Below are 22,574 nucleotides of genomic sequence, written 5' to 3'. Positions count from 1 at the left end.
ATGCCGTGTCGGCTGACACGACACGACCGTACCGGTAACCGTACCCCCAGTCCTGAGGGGGTCGCTAGAGGGCAGCAGACCACCGTACCGGTGGGATCCCACCAGTGTTGTGCAAGTTCCTACTTCTCATGAACTAGTTCAAAGTTCATTTCACATAGTTTAAAAATGAACAGCTCACATTCATAGTTCACCATTTTCACTTTAAACTAGTTCAAATTCAGTTCATTTCAATATTTTTAGGTGAGAAGTACAAATGAAACGCCCCCCTATCCTAAACTGTTCACTGTATTCAAATAATGTCCTAGTGGCTTTTCAACTTTACTCAGAGACTGTAAATCTCCAACAATGTAGTCCATTATCAGTTTGTCTCCCTGTTGCAGGTAAATCCTCCCCCTGAAGGAGCAGCAGTGACTGGGGTCGTTTGGGGCTGTTGGGTCTTCTTGCTCTTTCCTGATGACTTTGTTTCTCACACTGGACGGATGCTTTAACTCCACATGACGTTTCTAATGTGAAGTTGACGAGGCAGATACTCTGACTTGTTTTCTCAGCGCAGGTGGACATAATTTGCACAGAAAGATTAGATTTTTACCGTCGGACTCTTTGGGAGACAATGTGTATAATTCCCGTGGATAAACATAAGCGGATCATCATCTGGCGGCTCGCTGACGCTGCGTCTGCAACGTCTCTCTCTCCACTGGTGATGTAAAGATGCACCGGGCTCGGGCCACCGTTGCCATGGAGCTGGTGCCGTTGTTATGCTAGTGTGCACTGCATTGTGGGCAATGTAGTGAGATGTCTTTTAAATGTGCACGCCGCCCGCTGGTGAAATGAGAAGGATTATTCCGTAATAATTGGACCTAAACAGTGAAGCTGAAACTCACATAATCTGAACAGTTCAAGTTCCAGTTCCTGATCTGCAGAATGAACAAGTTCACCTTCTAGTTCTTTATTTGCAAATATGTTGCATTCAGTTCAACGTTCTCACAGAAATGAACGTTCAAATGAACGCTTTTATTTTAACGTGTTCATGCACAACACTGTATCCCACCGGGGGTCGCTAGAGGGCAGCAGCGAACCGTACGGTGGGATCCGGGGCCCCCGGTGGCCCCCGGTCGGGGGGATAATGCTCTAGACGGTGACGGCGCTGGGGACGGCTGCAGCAGAGCGTCCAGATGTAAATCATGCGGAAGTCCATCCCTTTCCTGTCATTAACTTTTCCTGACAACGCTTGGAATCTTAATGAACCTGTCATTTCCTGGCGTTTTTCCGGGCGTGTTGCTGATAAAGACAGCAGGTCTGATTGGGTTCCGGGTTTGGGATGGTACGAGGTTACAGGACCAACTCTATGTTACCATCAACCCTGGGAAAACACGGGTTTGGTAATGTTTGGACCTGTTTTACTCATCTGAACACGGGGGAAGGTTCAGGACCACCACCACTCTTCCATGGAAATAATCATCTCTGGTTCTGGTTCTGGTCCCATACGGCCCAGATCTCCAGGACCGTTTCCGAGGAGAGGGTTTGGATGGGGGGCCGCTGTTGAGACGTTTCCATCACGACTTAAGGAGTCCCACAGCTGCTGAAGTCCAGCAGATTTACTATGAGAGCTGGCTAATAAAGACGGATCACTACCAGATGTCCCCCCTTCTCTAGTACTGGTACCGCCCCCCCCAGCCCCCCTCCCCACACCCACCCCGGCTCGGTGATCTCAGTGGAAAGTGTGAGTCGGAGCCAGACCTTCCTTTGCAGTCCCACTAACTTTCCCCAGTGAACACCCCTCGCCCACACATGTCTGCCCCCTTCCTGCACTCCCCACAACTCTTTCCAGAGAGGCTTCCAAGAGCGTCACACCAGCAGCAGATGCAGCACTGGATTCAGCACTAGATGGAGCTCTGTCTCTTCCAGCACAGCCCTAAAGAGGGGGGTGATGCTCTTTCATGTTCAGATCACGGCCTGGTCCAGTTTAACCAGATGTATTCCGACTCCGCCCACTCCGTCTTCTTCAGAAACTGCGCTTTTTTTAACAGGAATGGAGCTCCAAATGCGTCCAAGATGTCCATCGTCTGCTTTTCATTAGCCGGGATGAAATGACTTCGGCGTGTTCGACTCAGTTTTCTGGGTCTGTGAGGTCAATCTCTCTCTGACATCTCACCGTGTATCTGGATGGCGATTAAAACAATATTTAAACAGTATTTTTATTAATTATTCACTTTCACAAGTAAAGAATGGATACGTAATATGATCCACAGAAATAACAGGCAAAACAGGCAAATAAAACATACCCTGGGTTACAGTAAAAATGTACAGTATGACCAGTCAAGAAAATCCCTGCAACATGATATTAGAGACATCAGGCTCTACATAGTTCAAGTAGGGCTCCCAAACGTTATAGAATTGGTCTGTTTTTGAATGTAATATACATGTAAGGTACTCTAATGGCACTGGATCAAACACCACTCTCTGCCTCAGCCTTTAGACCGAGCACTTTAAGGAAACGTGGATGCAGGATTGTGCGTAAAAGTTTGGCAGGTGTCGTGCCAAAAAGTGATTGCCTGCCGGAATCTGATTTCTCCCCTGAAAATGGGTCTTTTTACCTGCCAAAAATTGATTGAAGGCCAAATACAGTTAATGAAAGGTTGTTTCTACCTAAATCTGACTTGATCTCATTCTTGAGCTTCATAATATGAAAATCTGACGTTTTAGCGCTATCGCTCAACGGGCTGCTGTGCGCGCTCCCGCGGCCAGAAATCAGATTCTGGCACGCAATCACTTTTTGGCACGAGATTGGTGTCGTGCCAAAAAGTGATTGCCTTTTTTTTTGGCAGGTGAAAATGCCTATTTTGTGTTGTAATGGTCCTTTAAAAGAGTTAAAAGCAATCCTGTGAGCTCTAGTGTTTATATTATGAAGCTCAAGAATGAGATCAAATCATATTTAGGTAGAAACAACCTTTCATTAACTGTATTTGGCCTTCAATCAATTTTTGGCAGGTAAAAAAGATCAATTTTCAGGGGAGAAATCAGATTCTGGCAGGCAATCACTTTTTGGCACGACACCAGCCAAACTTTTACGCACAATCCTGCATCCACGTTTCCTTAACGTGCTCGGTCTAAAGGCTGGAAGAGAGTGGTGTTTGATCCAGTGCCATTAGAGTACCTAACATGTATATTGCATTCAAAAACAGACCAATTCTATAAATTTTGGGAGCCCTACTTGAACTTGAGAAATCAGATTCTGGCAGGCAATCACTTTTTGGCACGACCCCGGCGCGCTCTGCGACCAGCCTGACTCATCCCCCTGCTCGGAGAGATGTTTGTGAACTCCCCCCCACCCCCCCTCGCCGTGCGCTCTGGTGCTCCTCTGCGCGCTCCCCTCCTCCTCTGCGCGCTCTGGTCCTCCTTTGCGCACTCCCCTCCTCCTCTGCACGCTCTGGTCCTCCCCTCCTCTGCGCGCTCCCCTCCTCCTCTGCGCGCTCTGGTCCTCCCCTCCTCTGCGCGCTCCCCTCCTCCTCTGCGCGCTCTGGTCCTCCCCTCCTCTGCGCGCTCCCCTCCTCCTCTGCGCGCTCCGGGGCGACGCTTCTCCAAAAAGTTGGCCGAACCCGTGCAGCAGCAGCGGACCCAGACCCAGACGGCCGGGAGGTGCGTGGACTTTTCTGGGGACTAAAATAGTCGTTTAAAAGGTAGTTTGTTTAGAACTTGTCCTCCGTCAGAAGCATGGAGGCTCTCAGAGGTCTCCTTGCGCTGCTGTGCGTCTTTTTGTCTCAGGCGCAACCGCAGATCCCAAGACCCAGTTTTGCGGGTAAGTTTTTGCAGTAAATCTTTTTTTCACCATTGCAAACAGCTTATTGCTTGCTGTGTGTTGCACTAGTAAAGTGTTCATCCCTCGGGAGGGTTTACTGATGTCACGTTTCCTCCGAGCTGAGCGCTTTTCTGTCTTCAGGTCGCTTTAACATGAGCAGCAGAGATGCAGATGCTGGAAGTGCGATGGAAACAGATGCCCAGCTTCAATTCAATTCAATTTTATTTGTATAGCGTCTAATACAACAGATGTTGTCTCTAGACGTTTTCCAGAGACCAGAACATAAACCCCCGAGCAATTATTAGATAAACAATGGCAGGTAAAAACTCCCCTAGTGGGAGAAAAACCTTAAGCCAAACAGTGGCAAGAAAAACTCCCCTTTAGGAGGGAAGAAACCTGGACCAGGACCTGGATCATAAGGGGGGACCCTCCTGCCGAGGGCCAGACTGGGGGGTCAGGGACGTCAACAGCACAGCAGGCAGGTGGAAGCAGCAGCGGGATGACCAGAGGGGGGTAGGGGACTGCAGGCAGGTGGAAGCAGCAGTGGGATGACCCGAGGGGGGTAGGGGACTGCAGGCAGGTGGAAGCAGCAGTGGGATGACCAGTGGGGGACCGCAGGCAGGTGGAAGCAGCAGCGAAGGCCTTTTCTCGGTCCTGGCTGGCTCTGCAGCTTTAGAGAGTGAAGCAGACTTAGATGTGTGATAGTGCAGTCAGATCCAGCAGGGGGGGCTCAGCAAGGGCACGTGCCCCCCAGCAGTTATGGTCCAGGTCCAAACACCGGGGGGGGGGGGGGGGGGGGGTCCTGTCATAACCCACCTGCAGTAAACCTGACAACTCAGGAGGGTCAGCTCTGACACCCATATGACACTCCAGGAGTAGTCCAATTCATATGAAAACAGACACAACTTAGGTTTGAAAATAATAATTTGTATTGCAATGCTTCACACAATAAGTAAACAAAATCAAGGTAAACACAAGTCCTTTGGGTTTTTGGAAGTTTCTCTTCCTTAAAGAGTTCTTTTTTAAAGTCCTTTGTCCATTGAATCAAAGAACAATAGTCAAGTAATCTCCATTCAGTTCAACAAGGTTTGATCCACCACCAGTTGGAGGTTTAATTGAGTCCAAGGAAGCTCGCCATCAAGGATTGAAGAGGGATTCTTTGTCCAAACCCATTCAAAGGTTTCAACTAATAAAAACCACATGTGTTCACTGGATGATATTTGCTGATATTTGTTTCTTTTCCTTTTGGGAGCAGACTGTCCCGTTGACCTTTTCTTTGTCCTGGATACGTCTGAGAGCGTGGCCCTCCGGCAGAAACCCCCCAACTTTTACATCGACCAGATCAAAGAATTCACCAAACAATTCATAGATGAGCTGCAGGACATGTAAGACACACACACACACACACACACACACACACACACACACACACACACACACACACACACACACACACACACACACACACACACACACACACACGTAGTGACTAGGGGTGGGACGATACGGGTAACTCACAATTCAATACTGTGGCGATATGTGGCCCACGATAACGATAATATCACGATATCTACGATATTCGATATATTGTAAGAAATTTCATCAACGATATATCACGATATATGTGACTGAAAAAGAAAAAATACCCATAAAAAGGAAAACGTCTGTAGTTATGCATGTATTCAATGCCAAAACTTCCTACAATGTACAAAGAAAGTGCATTTGTATATGTCCTCACTGCCTGCTAGGCTTGTAAATGTAAACACTGTACAGCTGGACTAAGTAAAGTGCATGAACAATAGTGCGGTGACAACCACGTAATTCCATTATGTGTGTTGTTATAAAATTTCGATATTTGCCGTCAGTTTATCGATTATTTATTGCGACAGAGAGCGCAACAATACACATTTTTTTCCCCACCACTAGTAGTGAGACACTAATATTCAGATAATAGTTAATCTAGCATGTTATGGTACGTCAGTGATGAACATGCTAACATCACACCTAGGCCACGCCCACCAGTGTTGTCTTTGCTTTATCATGACATTATTACTTTTTTTTTTAACAGTATGTTTATTGTCGTTTTTTTTGTTTTTCAAACATACAACATTTACAGATACATTACATAGACACATACACTTAGCTTGCACCATTTTCAATTAAAATATAAATAATTATATTTAATTAACCAATCGTTAATCGAGGAAAAATAAAATAAATTAAATAAATAAATTAAACAAAAATAAATAAAAAGATGATATTTTCCACAATATTTACAAGTTACTTTCAGGTAAATCTTGCACTTTCATCTGTCATAATGTTCATATACGGTTCCCAGAGTCCTTTCGTTTCCCTTTAGCGATGTACGTTAGTCTTTCCAGTCCAATACAGCCAGAAAGCTTCTTATCCACATTCTCAATGTCGGAGCATCCGTACTTTTCTAACACAGTGCAACGGTTCTCCTGGCCTGAACAAGTCCAAAGTCCAGAACTGAATATTGCTTTGACATTTGTAAGAAGTTCTTTGGGTTTATTCCAAGCACACACAGTTTGGCATTTAGGGGGACTTCAGCATTAAACATCTCTGACAAACAATTTAGAACATCCTTCCAGAAGTTTTGGATCTTCACACATTCCCATAAACATTATTCCATTATTAATATGTGTCTGTCTCCGCCGTGTTTGCATTTTCATTGTGGTTTATATTTGGCCCTCGCGTGTTTTGTTCGCCAGGCGCCACAAGTGTGAACGGGTCCTGACCTGGAACTCAGGAGTGCTGCACTACAGTGACGAGGTCATCCTCGTGCAGGAGCTGAGTGACCTGCACGTCCAACGGCAAACCCTCAAGAACAACGTCGACGGCATCACCTACATTGGCAAGGGCACGTACACGGATTGCGCCATCAAGAGAGGCGTGGCAGAGCTCCTTATTGGGTAATAAGAATCATAATAATAATGCATGCAAGCATGCGTAACACCCGGGAGCGCTAGTTTCTGAGTGCACGTTTGTGTTTTGCCCCGTACAGCGGCTCCCACTACCATGAGAACAAGTACATAGTGGTGGTGACGGATGGCCATCCCATCACCGGCTACAAGGAGCCGTGTGGAGGCGTGCAGGAAGCCGCCAACGAAGCCAAGCAGCACGGGGTCAAAGTGTTTGCTGTGGCCATCTCCCCTGACCAGGAGGTAGGGGACCCTAACCCTAACCCCCCCACACGGACATGTTCATCCCTGGGGGAACACCAGGAACCAACCTCTAACCCTAACTCTAACCCTAACCCCCCCACACAGACATGTTCACCCCTGGGGGAACACCAGGAACCAACCTCTAACCCTAACTCTAACCCTAACCCCCCCACACAGACATGTTCACCCCTGGGGGAACACCAGGAACCAACCTCTAACCCTTACTCTAACCCTAACCCCCCCACACAGACATGTTCACCACTGGGGGAACACCAGGAACCAACCTCTAACCCTAACTCTAACCCTAACCCCCCCACACAGACATGTTCACCCCTGGGGGAACACCAGGAACCAACCTCTAACCCTAATCCAGTCTAGTGTCCAGACTGGTGTCCAGACTAGAGTCCAGACTAGTGTCCAGACTAATGTCCAGTCTAGTGTCCAGTCTAGAGTCCAGACTAGTGTCCAGTCTAGAGTCCAGTCTAGAGTCCAGTCTAGTGTCCAGACTAGTGTCCAGTCTAGAGTCCAGTCTAGAGTCCAGTCTAGTGTCCAGACTAGTGTCCAGACTAGTGTCCAGTCTAGTGTCCAGTCTAGTGTCCTACCTGGACAGGCTCTGGTCCCGGTCTGCTCTCCACAAGCTCATGGAGGTGCATCAAGGAACCGGTGGATAACTAGATGATATGACCAACTCTGGCACCGTATTCGTTAAAACCTTACATTTCTGCACCCTAATCTCAGAGAGATTTTTTTTCAGACAAAACTAATGTAAAGCATCAGTTTTGACTGTTTGTGCACTCTCCACTCCTTTTGATTGCAGCTGGTTTGAGGGGGTGGATTCAGGCTCCAGACTCCGCCCACCTCTTTTGAGGTGGATGTCGTAGCCATAGCTACCCCACTTGCAGGTAAACCACTGCAGCGGAGAGATGAAGAGATAAATATGCAGAAGATGGATAACTCCACTGTTGTGCCACAACGGTTGCAGTTATCAAGAGTTATTAATAATTTTATTCAACAATTATTAATAATTAATAAAGTAGACTATTTATCAAATTGAATCATCAAAATGATTTAATCCTAATCGGGGCACCACCTGAATATTATAACTTTTAACAGTAGAAATCAGTCTCAGAGATTAGGGATTATTCCACCGGAACAACAGTAAGGGCTGTTGTTTCTGGTGAATAAAGTTGAAGGCCATTACAGTTTACACTGGCTCTGTCAAACAGCCATTGTGACGAAATACGTGCAAACAACACAAACAACTTCTCTCATTAAAATCAATCAGAATTTATTTACATTCAGGTATCAAGCAGATGGTAAAAGCGATACCCAAATAAACTCTGATGGCAACTACATTAAAAACAGAAAATACTAACTACCAAGAAAAACAACAACAATAAAACGTTAACTGCATAAGGAGAATAAATCAAAACAATAAACACGTGATACAAAACTCCCGATCATCTGTGTCTCCAGGCAACTGGCTGCGCGTGGCCGACAAAACATTTAAAGATGGCGGCGCCCTGTGGTATTTAAAGATGGCGGCGCCCTCGCCACGCCATGTGCAATCAGACGGGATGACAAAACACGGCGTTTAAAACGTGAATAACTGGCGGAAAATGGCGACACAAAATAAACGAACAACAATAATGATGCCGGTAGTTGCCGGCGTTACACAGTTATATGCGAACAATAACTTCATTAAACACAAATTTAGCTCTGAACCGCTCTAGATTAAACTGATCGCCCAAACACAGCCTCACGTCTCCCTTGGCTCCGGGTCTGGGGCTGCGGGTTCTGTCGGGGGTTCCAGTCCGAGGCGGCCTCGTTTCTCTCTCTGTTTCAAACTCTGGAAAGAGAGGGGACAGTTGCTGCAGCGGCGCCTCATGCCGGCTCACTGCTGTCGGTCCACGGAGCCTGTACACGCTGCCTCGCTGCACACGGGGGCCGGTTCCGTCCGTTGGAATCGCGGCTCGTCCGTCTGTGTCGCCGGACTGTGGGGGAGCTTCAATTCAATTCAATTCAATTTTATTTATATAGCGTCTAATACAACAGATGTTGTCTCTAGACGCTTTCCAGAGACCCAGAACATAAACATGAACATAAACATAAACATAAACCCCCGAGCAATTATCACATAAACAATGGCAGGTAAAAACTCCCTTAGTGGGAGAAAAACCTTAAGCCAAACAGTGGCAAGGAAAAACTCCCCTTTAGGAGGGAAGAAACATAAGGGGGGACCCTCTAAGGGGGGGTGGGGGGGGCGGGAAGCTTCACTGGTCCAAGGCTGGAGCTCCTACGGCGGATTCTGGTCCACGCTGGCGATCGCCCTGGACGGCACGGTTCCTGGTGTAGGAGAGTGATCAAAAGAGGGGATTTAAAGGCAGAGAGAGTCAAGAATGCGCCGCACTCGGGTCAGGGCTTACGCTCGGCCGGTCAATCCGGTCCAAGCGGCTCTTCCCCCCCACAGCTCTCAGGAATAGTGGGAAGACGCGCCCAGGTGCGCTGGTCGGCAGGATAGGTCTGTCCTGGTCGCTGGGTTGGGCGAAAAGAGGATGAGGGCTGGGGGAGAACCGAGATTTGCGCTCAGCGGGCTGCGTGACGTCACCAGCGCCTGGCCAGTGATTGGACGTGCGCCCTTCAGGTGCCGCCCCCAAGGCACGTTGGTCTTTGTAGTTCTTCACAAAGCGGCCATTTTAAGAGGCATTTTAAAGCTGATTTCAGGCCGGGGTTGAGCCGGCTTTAAAGTCGAATTCACATATTCACCAAATGTTCATAAACATTCATAAGAGTTCACGTGATCACATGACGTAGCACAACACCACTCTGATCCGATCATTGATCAGTTCACAGAATCAGATCCGCCCCTTTAGGAGCCGTTCTCAGGTCTGACATCCAGCTGATAGGGACAACACCGAGTTGCTTAAAGATGGGCACAAATGAAATTACACTCAAACTTATGCAACTGATTGAAAGATAAGAAAGTATATGAGACAGGTAAAAGTTTACCTCAGGTGAGTGGGTAGACCTGGAGAGGTGACATGAACCCGGCAGCGCCAAGGAGGATGGTGCTAACAAGCTCTCTCTCATGCTGACAGCAGACAGGGAGAGTCCAGGAGCCTGTCTGGAACTGAACGCTGCTCTTCTCTGTTTCTGGTCCCACCAGGACACCCGGCTGTCCGTCATCGCCACAGACCAGAACTACAGACAGAACTTCACAGCTGCAGACGAGACCAGATCCACAAAGATCAAGACCATCCGCTCCATCATTGACATCATTGTACGTCTCCACCCCTCTCTTCTCCTCTCCTCTCCTCTCCTCTCTAAATGAAACATATGGATTTAAAATAATCTTTTTTAAATCTCTGTCTTTTCAGAAAAATGAGACGATGGATGTGGTATGTATATTTTTCTTCCTCTCTTGTGAATGAGGGTAGAAGACATTTAGCTCTGAGGTTTTGCTTAAAACTGTAAAACAGAGTAGATTTGGGTTTTTCTCAAACCCCCTAAATAATTTTTATAGAAATATTAGCGAGTAGTCAGTTTATTACACAAAATATATTTAAGAAGCACCGCAGAAGTTGAGTGTTTTTGTCGACCCCAGCGCTGTTGTAGTCCCATCTCACACACTACCTGCTGATCTGTTTACCATTTGAAGGCCAGCACGGCTAAGAACAGGCGGGAATCGCGGACCTGTATCTCTGCAAATAAATATGCATCCCATAATTATTATTATGGTTTATTATTTTGCATGCCTGTGGTCAAAGTACATAAAGCACTGCAGACAACACAACAGAAGGGATAGTTGCTTGACAGGAACCTGAGAAGACTGGTTCCTGTGGGACACGTCGGACCAGCGCTGGTCCTGGACATCTGGTCCGGTTGTACGTGAGGTCCGGTTGTACGTTAGGTCCGGTTGTACGTTAGGTCCGGTTGTACATGAGGTCCGGTTGTACGTTAGGTCCGGTTGTACTTTAGGTCTGGTTGTACGTTAGGTCTGGTTGTACTTTAGGTGCGGTTGTACGTTAGGTCCGGTTGTACATGAGGTCCGGTTGTACGTTAGGTCTGGTTGTACGTGAGGTCCGGTTGTACGTTAGGTCCGGTTGTACATGAGGTCCGGTTGTACGTTAGGTCCGGTTGTACGTTAGGTCCGGTTGTACATGAGGTCCGGCTGTACCTGAGGTCTGGTTGTACGTGAGGTCTGGTTGTACGTGAGGTCCGGTTGTACGTTAGGTCCGGTTGTACATGAGGTCCGGTTGTACGTTAGGTCCGGTTGTACGTTAGGTCCGGTTGTACATGAGGTCCGGCTGTACCTGAGGTCTGGTTGTACGTGAGGTCCGGTTGTACGTTAGGTCTGGTTGTACGTTAGGTCTGGTTGTACGTTAGGTCCGGTTGTACGTTAGGTCCGGTTGTACGTTAGGTCCGGTTGTACGTTAGGTCCGGTTGTACGTTAGGTCCGGTTGTACGTTAGGGCCGGTTGTACGTGAGGTCCGGTTGTACCTTAGGCTCGGTTGTACCTTAGGCCCGGTTGTACCTTAGGTCCGGTTGTACGTTAGGTCCGGTTGTACCTTAGGCCCGGTTGTACGTTAGGTCCGGTTGTACGTTAGGTCCGATTGTACCTTAGGTCCTGTTGTACGTTAGGTCCGGTTGTATGTTAGGTCCGGTTGTACGTTAGGTCCGGTTGTACGTTAGGTCCGGTTGTACGTTAGGTCCGGTTGTACGTTAGGTCCGGTTGTACATGAGGTCCGGTTGTACGTTAGGTCCGGTTGTACGTTAGGTCCAGTTGTACGTTAGGTCCGGTTGTACGTTAGGTCCGGTTGTACCTTAGGTCCGGTTGTACGTTAGGTCCGGTTGTACGTTAGGTCCGATTGTACGTTAGGTCCAGTTGTACGTTATGTCCGGTTGTACGTTAGGTCTGGTTGTATCTTAGGTCTGGTTGTACCTTAGGTCCGGTTGTACGTTAGGTCCGATTGTACGTTAGGTCCGGTTGTACGTTAGGTCCGGTTGTACGTTAGGTCCGGTTGTACGTTAGGTCCGGTTGCACGTTAGGTCCGGTTGTACATGAGGTCCGGTTGTACGTTAGGTCCGGTTGTACGTTAGGTCCGGTTGTACGTTAGGTCCGGTTGTACGTTAGGTCCGGTTGTACGTTAGGTCCGGTTGTACGTGTTGTCCGGTTGTACCTTAGGTCCGGTTGTACATTAGGTGCGGTTGTACGTTAGGTCCGGTTGTACCTTAGGTCCGGTTGTACGTTAGGTCCGGTTGTACGTTAGGTCCGGTTGTACGTTAGGTCCGGTTGTACCTTAGGTCCGGTTGTACGTTAGGTCCGGTTGTACGTTAGGTCCGGTTGTACGTTAGGTCCGGTTGTACGTTAGGTCCGGTTGTACCTTAAGTCCGGTTGTACGTTAGGTCCAGTTGTACGTTAGGTGCGGTTGTACGTTAGGTCCGGTTGTACGTTAGGTCCAGTTGTACGTTAGGTCCTGTTGTACGTTAGGTCCGGCTGTACCTGAGGTCTGGTTGTATGTGAGGTCTGGTTGTACGTGAGGTCTGGTTGTACGTTAGGTCTGGTTGTACGTTAGGTCCGGTTGTACGTGAGGTCTGGTTGTACGTTAGGTCCGGTTGTACCTTAGGTCCGGTTGTACGTTAGGTCCGGTTGTACGTTAGGTCCGGTTGTACGTTAGGTCCGGTTGTACGTTAGGTCCGGTTGTACGTTAGGTCCGGTTGTACCTTAGGTCCGGTTGTACGTTAGGTCCGGTTGTACGTTAGGTGCGGTTGTACGTTAGGTCCGGTTGTACGTTAGGTCCGGTTGTACGTGAGGTCTGGTTGTACGTGAGGTCTGGTTGTACGTTAGGTCCGGTTGTACGTTAGGTCTGGTTGTACGTGAGGTCTGGTTGTACGTTAGGTCCGGTTGTACGTTAGGTCTGGTTGTACGTGAGGTCTGGTTGTACGTTAGGTCCGGTTGTACGTTAGGTCCGGTTGTACCTTAGGCCCGGTTGTACGTTAGGTCCGGTTGTACGTTAGGTCCGGTTGTACGTTAGGGCCGGTTGTACGTTAGGTCCGGTTGTACGTTAGGTCCGGTTATACCTTAGGTCCGGTTGTACATTAGGTCCGGTTGTACCTTAGGCCCGGTTGTACGTTAGGTCCGGTTGTACCTTAGGTCCGGTTGTACGTTAGGTCCGGTTGTTCCTTAGGTCTGGTTGTACCTTAGGTCCGGTTGTACGTTAGGTCCGGTTGTACGTTAGGTCCGATTGTACGTTAGGTCCGGTTGTACGTTAGGTCCGGTTGTACCTTAGGTCCGGTTGTACGTTAGGTCCAGTTGTACGTTAGGTCCGGTTGTACGTTAGGTCTGGTTGTATCTTAGGTCTGGTTGTACCTTAGGTCCGGTTGTACGTTAGGTCTGATTGTACGTGTGTTTCTGATGTACGTGAGGTCCGGTTGTACGTTAGGTCCGGTTGTACGTGAGGTCCGGTTGTACCTTAGGTCCGGTTGTACGTTAGGTCCTGTTGTACGTGAGGTCCAGTTGTACGTGAGGTCCGGTTGTACGTTAGGTCCGGTTGTACGTTAGGTCCGGTTGTACCTTAGGCCCGGTTGTACGTTAGGTCCGGTTGTACGTTAGGGCCGGTTGTACGTTAGGTCCGGTTGTACGTTAGGTCCGGTTGTACCTTAGGTCCGGTTGTACGTTAGGTCCGGTTGTACCTTAGGCCCGGTTGTACGTTAGGTCCGGTTGTACGTTAGGTCCGGTTGTACATGAGGTCCGGTTGTACGTTAGGTCCGGTTGTTCGTTAGGTCCGGTTGTACGTTAGGTCCGGTTGTACATGAGGTCCGGTTGTACGTTAGGTCCGGTTGTACGTTAGGTCCGGTTGTACGTTAGGTCCGGTTGTACCTTAGGTCTGGTTGTACCTTAGGTCCGGTTGTACGTTAGGTCCGGTTGTACGTTAGGTCCGATTGTACGTTAGGTCCGGTTGTATCTTAGGTCTGGTTGTACCTTAGGTCCGGTTGTACGTTAGGTCCGGTTGTACGTGAGGTCCAGTTGTACGTTAGGTCCGGTTGTACGTGAGGTCCAGTTGTACGTTAGGTCCGGTTGTACGTGAGGTCCGGTTGTACGTTAGGTCTGGTTGTACATCAGGTCCGGTTGTACGTGAGGTCCAGTTGTACGTTAGGTCCTGCTGTACGTTAGGTCCGGTTGTACCTTAGGTCTGGTTGTACCTTAGGTCCGGTTGTACGTTAGGTCCGGTTGTACGTTAGGTCCGATTGTACGTTAGGTCCGGTTGTACGTTAGGTCCGGTTGTACCTTAGGTCCGGTTGTACGTTAGGTCCGGTTGTACATTAGGTGCGGTTGTACGTTAGGTCCGGTTGTACGTTAGGTCCAGTTGTACGTTAGGTCCGGTTGTACGTTAGGTCTGGTTGTATCTTAGGTCTGGTTGTACCTTAGGTCCGGTTGTACGTTAGGTCCGGTTGTACGTTAGGTCCGGTTGTACGTGAGGTCCGGTTGTACGTTAGGTCTGATTGTACGTGTGTTCCTGATGTACGTGAGGTCCGGTTGTACGTTAGGTCCGGTTGTACGTTAGGTCCGGTTGTACGTTAGGTCCGGTTGTACGTTAGGTCCGGTTGTACGTTAGGTCCGGTTGTACGTTAGGTCCGGTTGTACGTTAGGTGCGGTTGTACGTTAGGTCCGGTTGTACGTTAGGTCCAGTTGTACGTTAGGTCCGGTTGTACGTTAGGTCTGGTTGTATCTTAGGTCTGGTTGTACCTTAGGTCCGGTTGTACGTTAGGTCCGGTTGTACGTTAGGTCCGGTTGTACGTGAGGTCCAGTTGTACGTTAGGTCCGGTTGTACGTGAGGTCCAGTTGTACGTTAGGTCTGGTTGTACATCAGGTCCGGTTGTACGTGAGGTCCAGTTGTACGTTAGGTCCTGCTGTACGTGAGGTCCAGTTGTACGTTAGGTCCGGTTGTACCTTAGGTCCGGTTGTACGTTAGGTCCGGTTGTACGTTAGGTCCAGTTGTACGTTAGGTCCTGTTGTACGTTAGGTCCTGTTGTACGTTAGGTCCAGTTGTACGTGAGGTCCGGTTGTACGTTAGGTCCGGTTGTACGTTAGGTCCAGTTGTACGTTAGGTCCGGTTGTACGTTAGGTCCGGTTGTACGTTAGGTCCAGTTGTACGTGAGGTCCGGTTGTACGTTAGGTCCGGTTGTACGTGTGTTCCTGATGTACGTGAGGTCCGGTTGTACGTTAGGTCTGGTTGTATCTTAGGTCTGGTTGTACCTTAGGTCCGGTTGTACGTGAGGTCCGGTTGTACGTTAGGTCTGATTGTACGTGTGTTCCTGATGTACGTGAGGTCCGGTTGTATGTTAGGTCCGGTTGTACGTTAGGTCCGGTTGTATGTGAGGTCCGGTTGTACGTTAGGTCCAGTTGTACGTTAGGTCTGGTTGTACGTGAGGTCCAGTTGTACGTGAGGTCCGGTTGTACGTTAGGTCCTGCTGTACGTTAGGTCCGGTTGTACGTGAGGTCCGGTTGTACGTTAGGTCTGGTTGTACGTGAGGTCCAGTTGTTGTTCCCGTGTCACTGTTGTGTAAACTCTGCCAGGAAGCAGGGACGGAGCGGCAGAGCTAATTAAGATAAATAATAATTAAGATAGCAGATACTGTTGTGTTTCCTCCGGTGGTGCCAGTTAAACTCTTGACGTGCCGTCCTGCTGTTGTCTGATCTTCCCCTCCTTGAAAGACCAGCTGATCATGACTGAAATCCAGTCATGATCAGCTATTCTTTCAAGGAGGGGAAGCTCATTTTCGCATTACATCATAAATTGTGTCAGTTTATTTGTATGTGAATTCTACCGTCCGTTCCGGCTGTGAATGCTTTGCAACGGTGGAGCGGCTACAGCAGCACCCGCTCCAATAAACACCAGTGCAGTCTCCAGTAACACCAGTACAGTCTCCAATAACACCAGTACAGTCTCCAATAACACCAGTGCAGTCTCCAGTAACACCAGTACAGTCTCCAGTAACACCAGTACAGTCTCCAGTAACACCAGTACAGTCTCCAATAACACCAGTACAGTCTCCAATAACACCAGTACAGTCTCCAGTAACAACAGTGCAGTCTCCAGTAACACCAGTACAGTCTGCAATAACACCAGTACAGTCTCCAATAACACCAGTACAGTCTCCAATAACACCAGTACAGTCTCCAATAACACCAGTACAGTCTCCAATAACACCAGTGCAGTCTCCAATAACACCAGTACAGTCTCCAATAACACCAGCACAGTCTCCAATAACACCAGTACAGTCTCCAATAACACCAGTGCAGTCTCCAATAACACCAGTACAGTCTCCAATAACACCAGTGCAGTCTCCAATAACACCAGTACAGTCTCCAGTAACACCAGTACAGTCTCCAATAACACCAGTGCAGTCTCCAATAACACCAGTACAGTCTCCAATAACACCAGTACAGTCTCCAATAACACCAGTGCAGTCTCCAGTAACACCAGTGCAGTCTCCAATAACACCAGTGCAGTCTCCAATAACACCAGTACAGTCTCCAATAACACCAGTACAGTCTCCAATAACACCAGTACAGTCTCCAATAACACCAGTACAGTCTCCAATAACACCAGTGCAGTCTCCAATAACACCAGTACAGTCTCCAATAACACCAGTACAGTCTCCAATAACACCAGCTCAGTCTCCAATAACACCAGTACAGTCTCCAGTAACACCAGTACAGTCTCCAATAACACCAGTACAGTCTCCACTAACACCAGCACAGTCTCCAATAACACCAGTACAGTCTCCAATAACACCAGTAGAGTCTCCAATAACACCAGTACAGTCTCCAATAACACCAGTACAGTCTCCAATAACACCAGTACAGTCTCCAATAACACCAGTACAGTCTCCAATAACACCCGTACAGTCTCCAATAACACCAGTACAGTCTCCAATAACACCAGTACAGTCTCCAGTAACAACAGTGCAGTCTCCAGTAACACCAGTACAGTCTGCAATAACACCAGTACAGTCTCCAATAACACCAGTACAGTCTCCAATAACACCAGTGCAGTCTCCAATAACACCAGTACAGTCTCCAGTAACACCAGTACAGTCTCCAGTAACACCAGTACAGTCTCCAATAACACCAGTGCAGTCTCCAATAACACCAGTACAGTCTCCAATAACACCAGTACAGTCTCCAATAACACCAGTGCAGTCACCAGTAACACCAGTGCAGTCTCCAATAACACCAGTGCAGTCTCCAATAACACCAGTACAGTCTCCAATAACACCAGTACAGTCTCCAATAACACCAGTGCAGTCTCCAATAACACCAGTACAGTCTCCAGTAACACCAGTGCAGTCTCCAATAACACCAGTACAGTCTCCAATAACACCAGTACAGTCTCCAATAACACCAGTACAGTCTCCAATAACACCAGCACAGTCTCCAATAACACCAGTACAGTCTCCAATAACACCAGTACAGTCTCCAATAACACCAGTACAGTCTCCAATAACACCAGTACAGTCTCCAATAACACCAGTACAGTCTCCAATAACACCACTACAGTCTCCAATAACACCAGTACAGTCTCCAATAACACCTGTACAGTCTCCAATAACACCAGTACAGTCTCCAATAACACCAGTACAGTCTCCAATAACACCAGTACAGTCTCCAATAACACCAGTGCAGTCTCCAGTAACACCAGTACAGTCTCCAATAACACCACTACAGTCTGCAAACACCAGTACAGTCTCCAATAACACCAGTACAGTCTCCAATAACACCAGTACAGTCTCCAATAACACCATTACAGTCTCCAGTAACACCAGAAACAAGTTGCTGAGTGTGTCGCTTATCGTTTTAACAAAGACAAAAGTCACTACGAGGATTTCCAAACTCTCCAGATCAACTCGGAATGGAACGGAATGAAGCTACAAAACTTCTCCGGCAGTATTTATATCTCAAGATCGCTGATACGCATATAGCGCATATATAGTCAATGAAATGTAAACACAACAGTACATATTTGACCACTTATTTTTTGACATTTTAGAGGAAGCTGAGCTTCCCTTGCAGTCTTAGAGGAATCGCCACTGCTGAAATCCTTTTTTAAAAGTTCTCTCTTTTGTTTTCAGTGCTGCTCCTTCGACTGCAGTGTAAGTATCCAGGCTTGTTCCTCGTATGAATCCCAGTTGGTTTGTGATCAGTGTTTTACGATGAGTGACGGTGGTCTTCTGTCTGATGTGTAGCCTCCTGCAGGAAGGAAAGGGATAGACGGAGACTCTGGCGCTAAGGTAGGATCTCATTCGGGGAACACTCTAACCCTAACCCCCTAAACCCCAAAGCCCGAAACCTTCTGAACTCTTTTTTTTTCTTTCCTTCTTTACAGGGAGAGATGGGTCGACCAGGAATGCCAGGAGAGAAAGGAGATATCGGTAACCCTGTAAGTCTTTTCCATCCCCCCACATGCTGCAGAACCATGCAGGAGTCCCGTTGGCTGTGCAGGTCCACCATCCAGTGACTAACGTGGCTTTGTCTTTGCTACAGGGCAGCATTGGCGACCCAGGTCCTGTCGGTTATCGTGGAATGAAGGTAAGAGTTTACTGGTGACACTGGGACGAAATGGGTCCAAATGCAACACACTTCATCCGGTTTTCGTCGTAACTGTATTCAATCAATCAATCAATTACTTTATTTGTCCCCAAGGTGGCGATTAGTTCCGCGACAGGAGAAGCACACAATGTTAAATATACATAAAATATACATAATAAGTTACAATATCATAGTACAGAGCTAAGCTTAAGAGGGAAGGCTTTTTCACCCACTACCTTTTCCTTCCGGCATTTAAAAGAACAATAGCGGAGGAACAAAGGAGTGTTTGTATCTGTTTGTCTTTGCAAAAGGGAGTGTAAGCAGTAACTGATGGTAGAAACTGAAACTGTTTATTAAGGGATGTGAGAAGCAGACAACATGGAGTTCTTGATAAGCTGTTTATCATAAAGTTCTTGTGAAGTTTGTTGAGCCGACCCAATGATTTTACTGCTTAGACTGACAACCTTATTGAGCAAGTTTCTGTCTTTGACCTTCAAAGATTGAAACCAACAAATGAAAGAAAAAGTGATAACAGATTCGATGAAAGAACGAAAAAACATAGTCATCAGGGAAGAATCCACCTGGAATTTAGAAAGTTTTCGAAGACAAAAAAAGCGCTGCTATATATTGAGTCTGAATTTTTTCCAAATGACAGTTTGTTGTCAATAATAGGATCTTTACTGTGCGGCCGGTCCAGACATACTGGTCCCAGACAACGTGAGGTGAGACTCTGGAGTCTCCACGTAATCTCTGTGAAGAGGCCGTCTTGTTCGACCTCTGGCGACGTTTTACCACCTTCTCGTGACCGCAACGCTGCATATCATGATGTCACCATTAATATGTGTGTTTTCACTTCCAGGGCGACCGCGGCCCCCGAGGACACAAGGTACTGTCAGATACACAAAGGAAAATAAAGTACATATTTTAAGCAATAATTCAGAAAATGTTCGGTCGTGTAAAATTCTCCGGTGTCTTTTATCCTTTTAGGGTGAAAGAGGACACAAAGGCTTCAAGGTGAGCTACTCTTGAACGTCGGCTAAATTTCCTCTGTTAGCATCCTCTTCGTCTTTAACTCCGCCCAATTTCTGTCCCCTCCTTCTCCACCTTGACCTCAGGGCGACAAAGGCCAACGAGGACGGGACGGGACTGACGGACGCAAGGTGAGTGCTGCGCCTCCACGGCAGGGCTGGCTTTGGTCCCTTAGTTGGTGTGTCAACGTGTGTTTTACGTGGATTCTCTCTTCAGGGCGAGGGTGGTTTCCCCGGGCTTCCCGGCTGCAAAGGCTCACCTGGATCAGATGTAAGTTGTGGTTCTGTACCTTTGGCCGGCCCCGCTCCCTCAGCCCAGCTCCACCCGCCGACTCCACAGCGCCAGCACTGTTGGAAAAAGGAGGACAGGTGGAGAGTAATTATTAGATCTTTGCAAACGCTGCCTGCAGACAGGTCTGCAGGCGGGCCAGCAGACGGGCCTGCACATGGGTCTGCAGACAGGTCTGCAGACGGGCCTGCAGGCGGGCCTGCAGACAGGTCTGCACATGGGTCTGCAGACGGGCCTGCAGACAGGTCTGCACATGGGTCTGCAGACCCGTCTTCAGGGTCCCTGAGGTGTAAAGATGTTGGGCCCCAGACTCTGCTGTAGATTGGTGATGTAATTTGTAGCAACAAGCCACTTCCGTATCTGCCCAAATCTCCGGCTCTCTTCCTTTTGTTTACAGATTAGCCATTAGCTGAACTCCCGCTCTGCCTCTGGATCCTCGGAGACCGGGTCCAGAGAGGCACTGGGCTCTTTAATCACAGCTCCGTTTACATTCTCGTCTGTCAGCCTGTTTAAATGGAGCTGTATAGTGGTTCTGTAAACAAGCTCACACACTGAGCCCACGGCAGAATCAAAGCCTGTGGCTTCAGCTGCTTTTGATCATCCAGCACTGAACATGTTTCCTGGGCTGTCCAACTTTAGGGTCTGCAAGGATTTCCAGGACCAAAGGGAGACGCTGGTTCTTATGGGAAGAAAGGTGAAAAGGTGAGATTTAAAGATGTGTGCTCACGGCGTGCCGGAGCCTCGTGGCGCTCAGTTCTGAGGATCTGTGCTCCCAATTTCAGGGGGATCCTGGCAGAGAAGGTGAGCCGGGGCGAGCCGGGAACGATGGGCCGCTGGGTCCGCAGGTGAGTAGAGATGAACAGAGGAGTGTGACGGGAGACGGAGGAGGCGCCGAGACTCCGGTTTAACCACCTGTGTATGTGACAGGGAGTTCGCGGCCCCCCCGGAGGTGATGGAGCCAAGGGAGAGCGCGGTGATGACGTACGTGCCAACGCTTCTGCTGGACCCCGCAAATCTTCCGTTCCTGAACTTTGATAGACCTCCTGATGTCTGGTCTTGTGTTTCAGGGCCCACCCGGACCAGACGGACCTCGCGGGGAGAGAGTTAATAGGATTCATATTGACTTGAAGTTAAAGTTTTGTCGCGCAAGCTGGAAAAATATGTCTGAACACCTTTAAACTCTCTTGCAGGGGTTGGTCGGAGAGAAGGGCGAGGACGGTTCTCGTGGAAACAGAGGTCCAAGAGGAGACGCAGTAAGTCTCCCTAACTAAACCCCTGCTCCTGCCGAACCAGCCGGCTCCAGCTGCTCTTAACGTCTTCAGCTACTTGGCTCACTTCTTTCTCCCGTTTCCTCCCAGGGAGAGCCGGGACCGCGTGGAGAGCAAGGGAGGGAGGGCTCGGCCGGCCCCAACGGAGACCCTGTAAGGCTCAAAACCAAACACCCATGCACTGTTAACCTGGCGTACACGCACTGCCCACACTTCTCCTTTCAATATCCTCCTTTTCCATTTGGTGATGTGGATTTCCTTGTGTGTGCACGTGGGAGCCTACTATGTCCATAGTTCATGTTGGGGAGGAACACCTTGGGCCGGAGCTTAGACAGCCCACTCCTCTCATCTCCGGTTTCTCCTTCTCATCGCTGACTCCTCCGGGGAACAACAGCGCTCACTCTTTCCCCTCTGACTCAGTTGTTCTCTCCGTCTCCTCGGGCCAAAGCCTCAGTATGGTTTTCCCTAACAAGGCACCGGCAGAGTAATAATAATAATACGTTACAAGCGTCAGATGTGGTAACCTCCGTGATGTCAGAACCTTGAATGGTTCTTTTGTGCTCTGGACCTTCCCCTCCTCATCAGCGAGGTTCTGAGCAGCCCGACAGCACTGAAAACATGGAATAAGTGAGATGCCAGGCCTAGCCCTGCGCTGCAGCCATGCCGGGCTCATCATGCCCCCACATTAAACACCGTCAGGCTGCATTCCTCCCAATGAATCTGTAGCTGCACCGCGGCTCGCTGCCATGCATCAGCAGCCTTTCAGCAGCGTTCCCATGATGGCCTCGGGGCTGTTTGCGGTCCCTCTCCAAGCCGGATGAAGACCCACGGATTGCTTCCAACTTTCCAACCGGGACGCGTCCAAGTGCTTTTGTCCTGAGTCACGAAATCCGATTAAAAGATCAGATCAGTTTGCTGCCAAAGTGAAGTTGCCATTTTACCGTATCTGAGCAGTAATGAGAGGAAGGAAGTTTCATCTGCACCTTCGACCTGAGGACAGGAGTTGTAATAACGAAGCAGGATATTTCTTTTAAAAGCAGACATGACGGATATCAGCCGAATTTCAGCCCTGATATAAATCCCAGTGTGAACCAGGAACACATAAATACACATAATTAAAAATACAGACCTACTTGGGCTCTGTCCCAGGTTTTTTTCTGGCCTGTTGCTGGTTTTTGATTCATTATTGTCCAGTAATGTTTGACCCGCTCTTGAATGACGGTTGCTGTTTTCCAGGGTGAGGCCGGAAGGGCCGGCGCGCCGGGCTACCGAGGCGACGAAGGTCCCCCAGGACAGGAGGTGGGTCCAGAAAAAGCAACGTCACACTTTCTCCACAAGTTCACAAAAGCTCAGAGACAAAGGAAGCATGTTTTAATTTTAGAACAAGCTTCTGTTCAAATGCTGCCAGATCTGGA

At 48.5% G+C, this 22,574-nt stretch overlaps 1 protein-coding gene across 1 annotated transcript in view; it reads left to right on the top strand.

The window, feature by feature from the left end:
- The first annotated feature begins 3,532 nt into the window (after window positions 1–3,532).
- col6a1 (collagen, type VI, alpha 1) overlaps window positions 3,533–22,574 on the top strand; it is a 48,553-nt gene continuing 29,511 nt past the window's right edge. Inside the window, exons 1-21 of the mRNA XM_061733023.1 lie at window positions 3,533–3,796; window positions 5,052–5,181; window positions 6,529–6,729; window positions 6,822–6,981; window positions 10,148–10,261; window positions 10,359–10,379; window positions 18,118–18,138; window positions 18,232–18,276; window positions 18,372–18,425; window positions 18,530–18,574; window positions 19,434–19,460; window positions 19,562–19,588; window positions 19,690–19,734; window positions 19,820–19,873; window positions 20,531–20,593; window positions 20,674–20,736; window positions 20,819–20,872; window positions 20,959–20,994; window positions 21,082–21,144; window positions 21,250–21,312; window positions 22,396–22,458. Coding sequence (XP_061589007.1) covers window positions 3,712–3,796; window positions 5,052–5,181; window positions 6,529–6,729; window positions 6,822–6,981; window positions 10,148–10,261; window positions 10,359–10,379; window positions 18,118–18,138; window positions 18,232–18,276; window positions 18,372–18,425; window positions 18,530–18,574; window positions 19,434–19,460; window positions 19,562–19,588; window positions 19,690–19,734; window positions 19,820–19,873; window positions 20,531–20,593; window positions 20,674–20,736; window positions 20,819–20,872; window positions 20,959–20,994; window positions 21,082–21,144; window positions 21,250–21,312; window positions 22,396–22,458 — 1,434 coding nt within the window. The 5' untranslated portion in view covers window positions 3,533–3,711. The remainder of the gene's footprint in view (window positions 3,797–5,051; window positions 5,182–6,528; window positions 6,730–6,821; window positions 6,982–10,147; window positions 10,262–10,358; window positions 10,380–18,117; window positions 18,139–18,231; window positions 18,277–18,371; window positions 18,426–18,529; window positions 18,575–19,433; window positions 19,461–19,561; window positions 19,589–19,689; window positions 19,735–19,819; window positions 19,874–20,530; window positions 20,594–20,673; window positions 20,737–20,818; window positions 20,873–20,958; window positions 20,995–21,081; window positions 21,145–21,249; window positions 21,313–22,395; window positions 22,459–22,574) is intronic.

This window comes from Cololabis saira, chromosome 10 (assembly GCF_033807715.1).
Source record: "Cololabis saira isolate AMF1-May2022 chromosome 10, fColSai1.1, whole genome shotgun sequence".
Taxonomy (NCBI): domain Eukaryota; kingdom Metazoa; phylum Chordata; class Actinopteri; order Beloniformes; family Belonidae; genus Cololabis; species Cololabis saira.
Note: the sequence above shows the minus strand (reverse complement) of the source record. Positions and strands in the feature narration are given on the sequence as shown.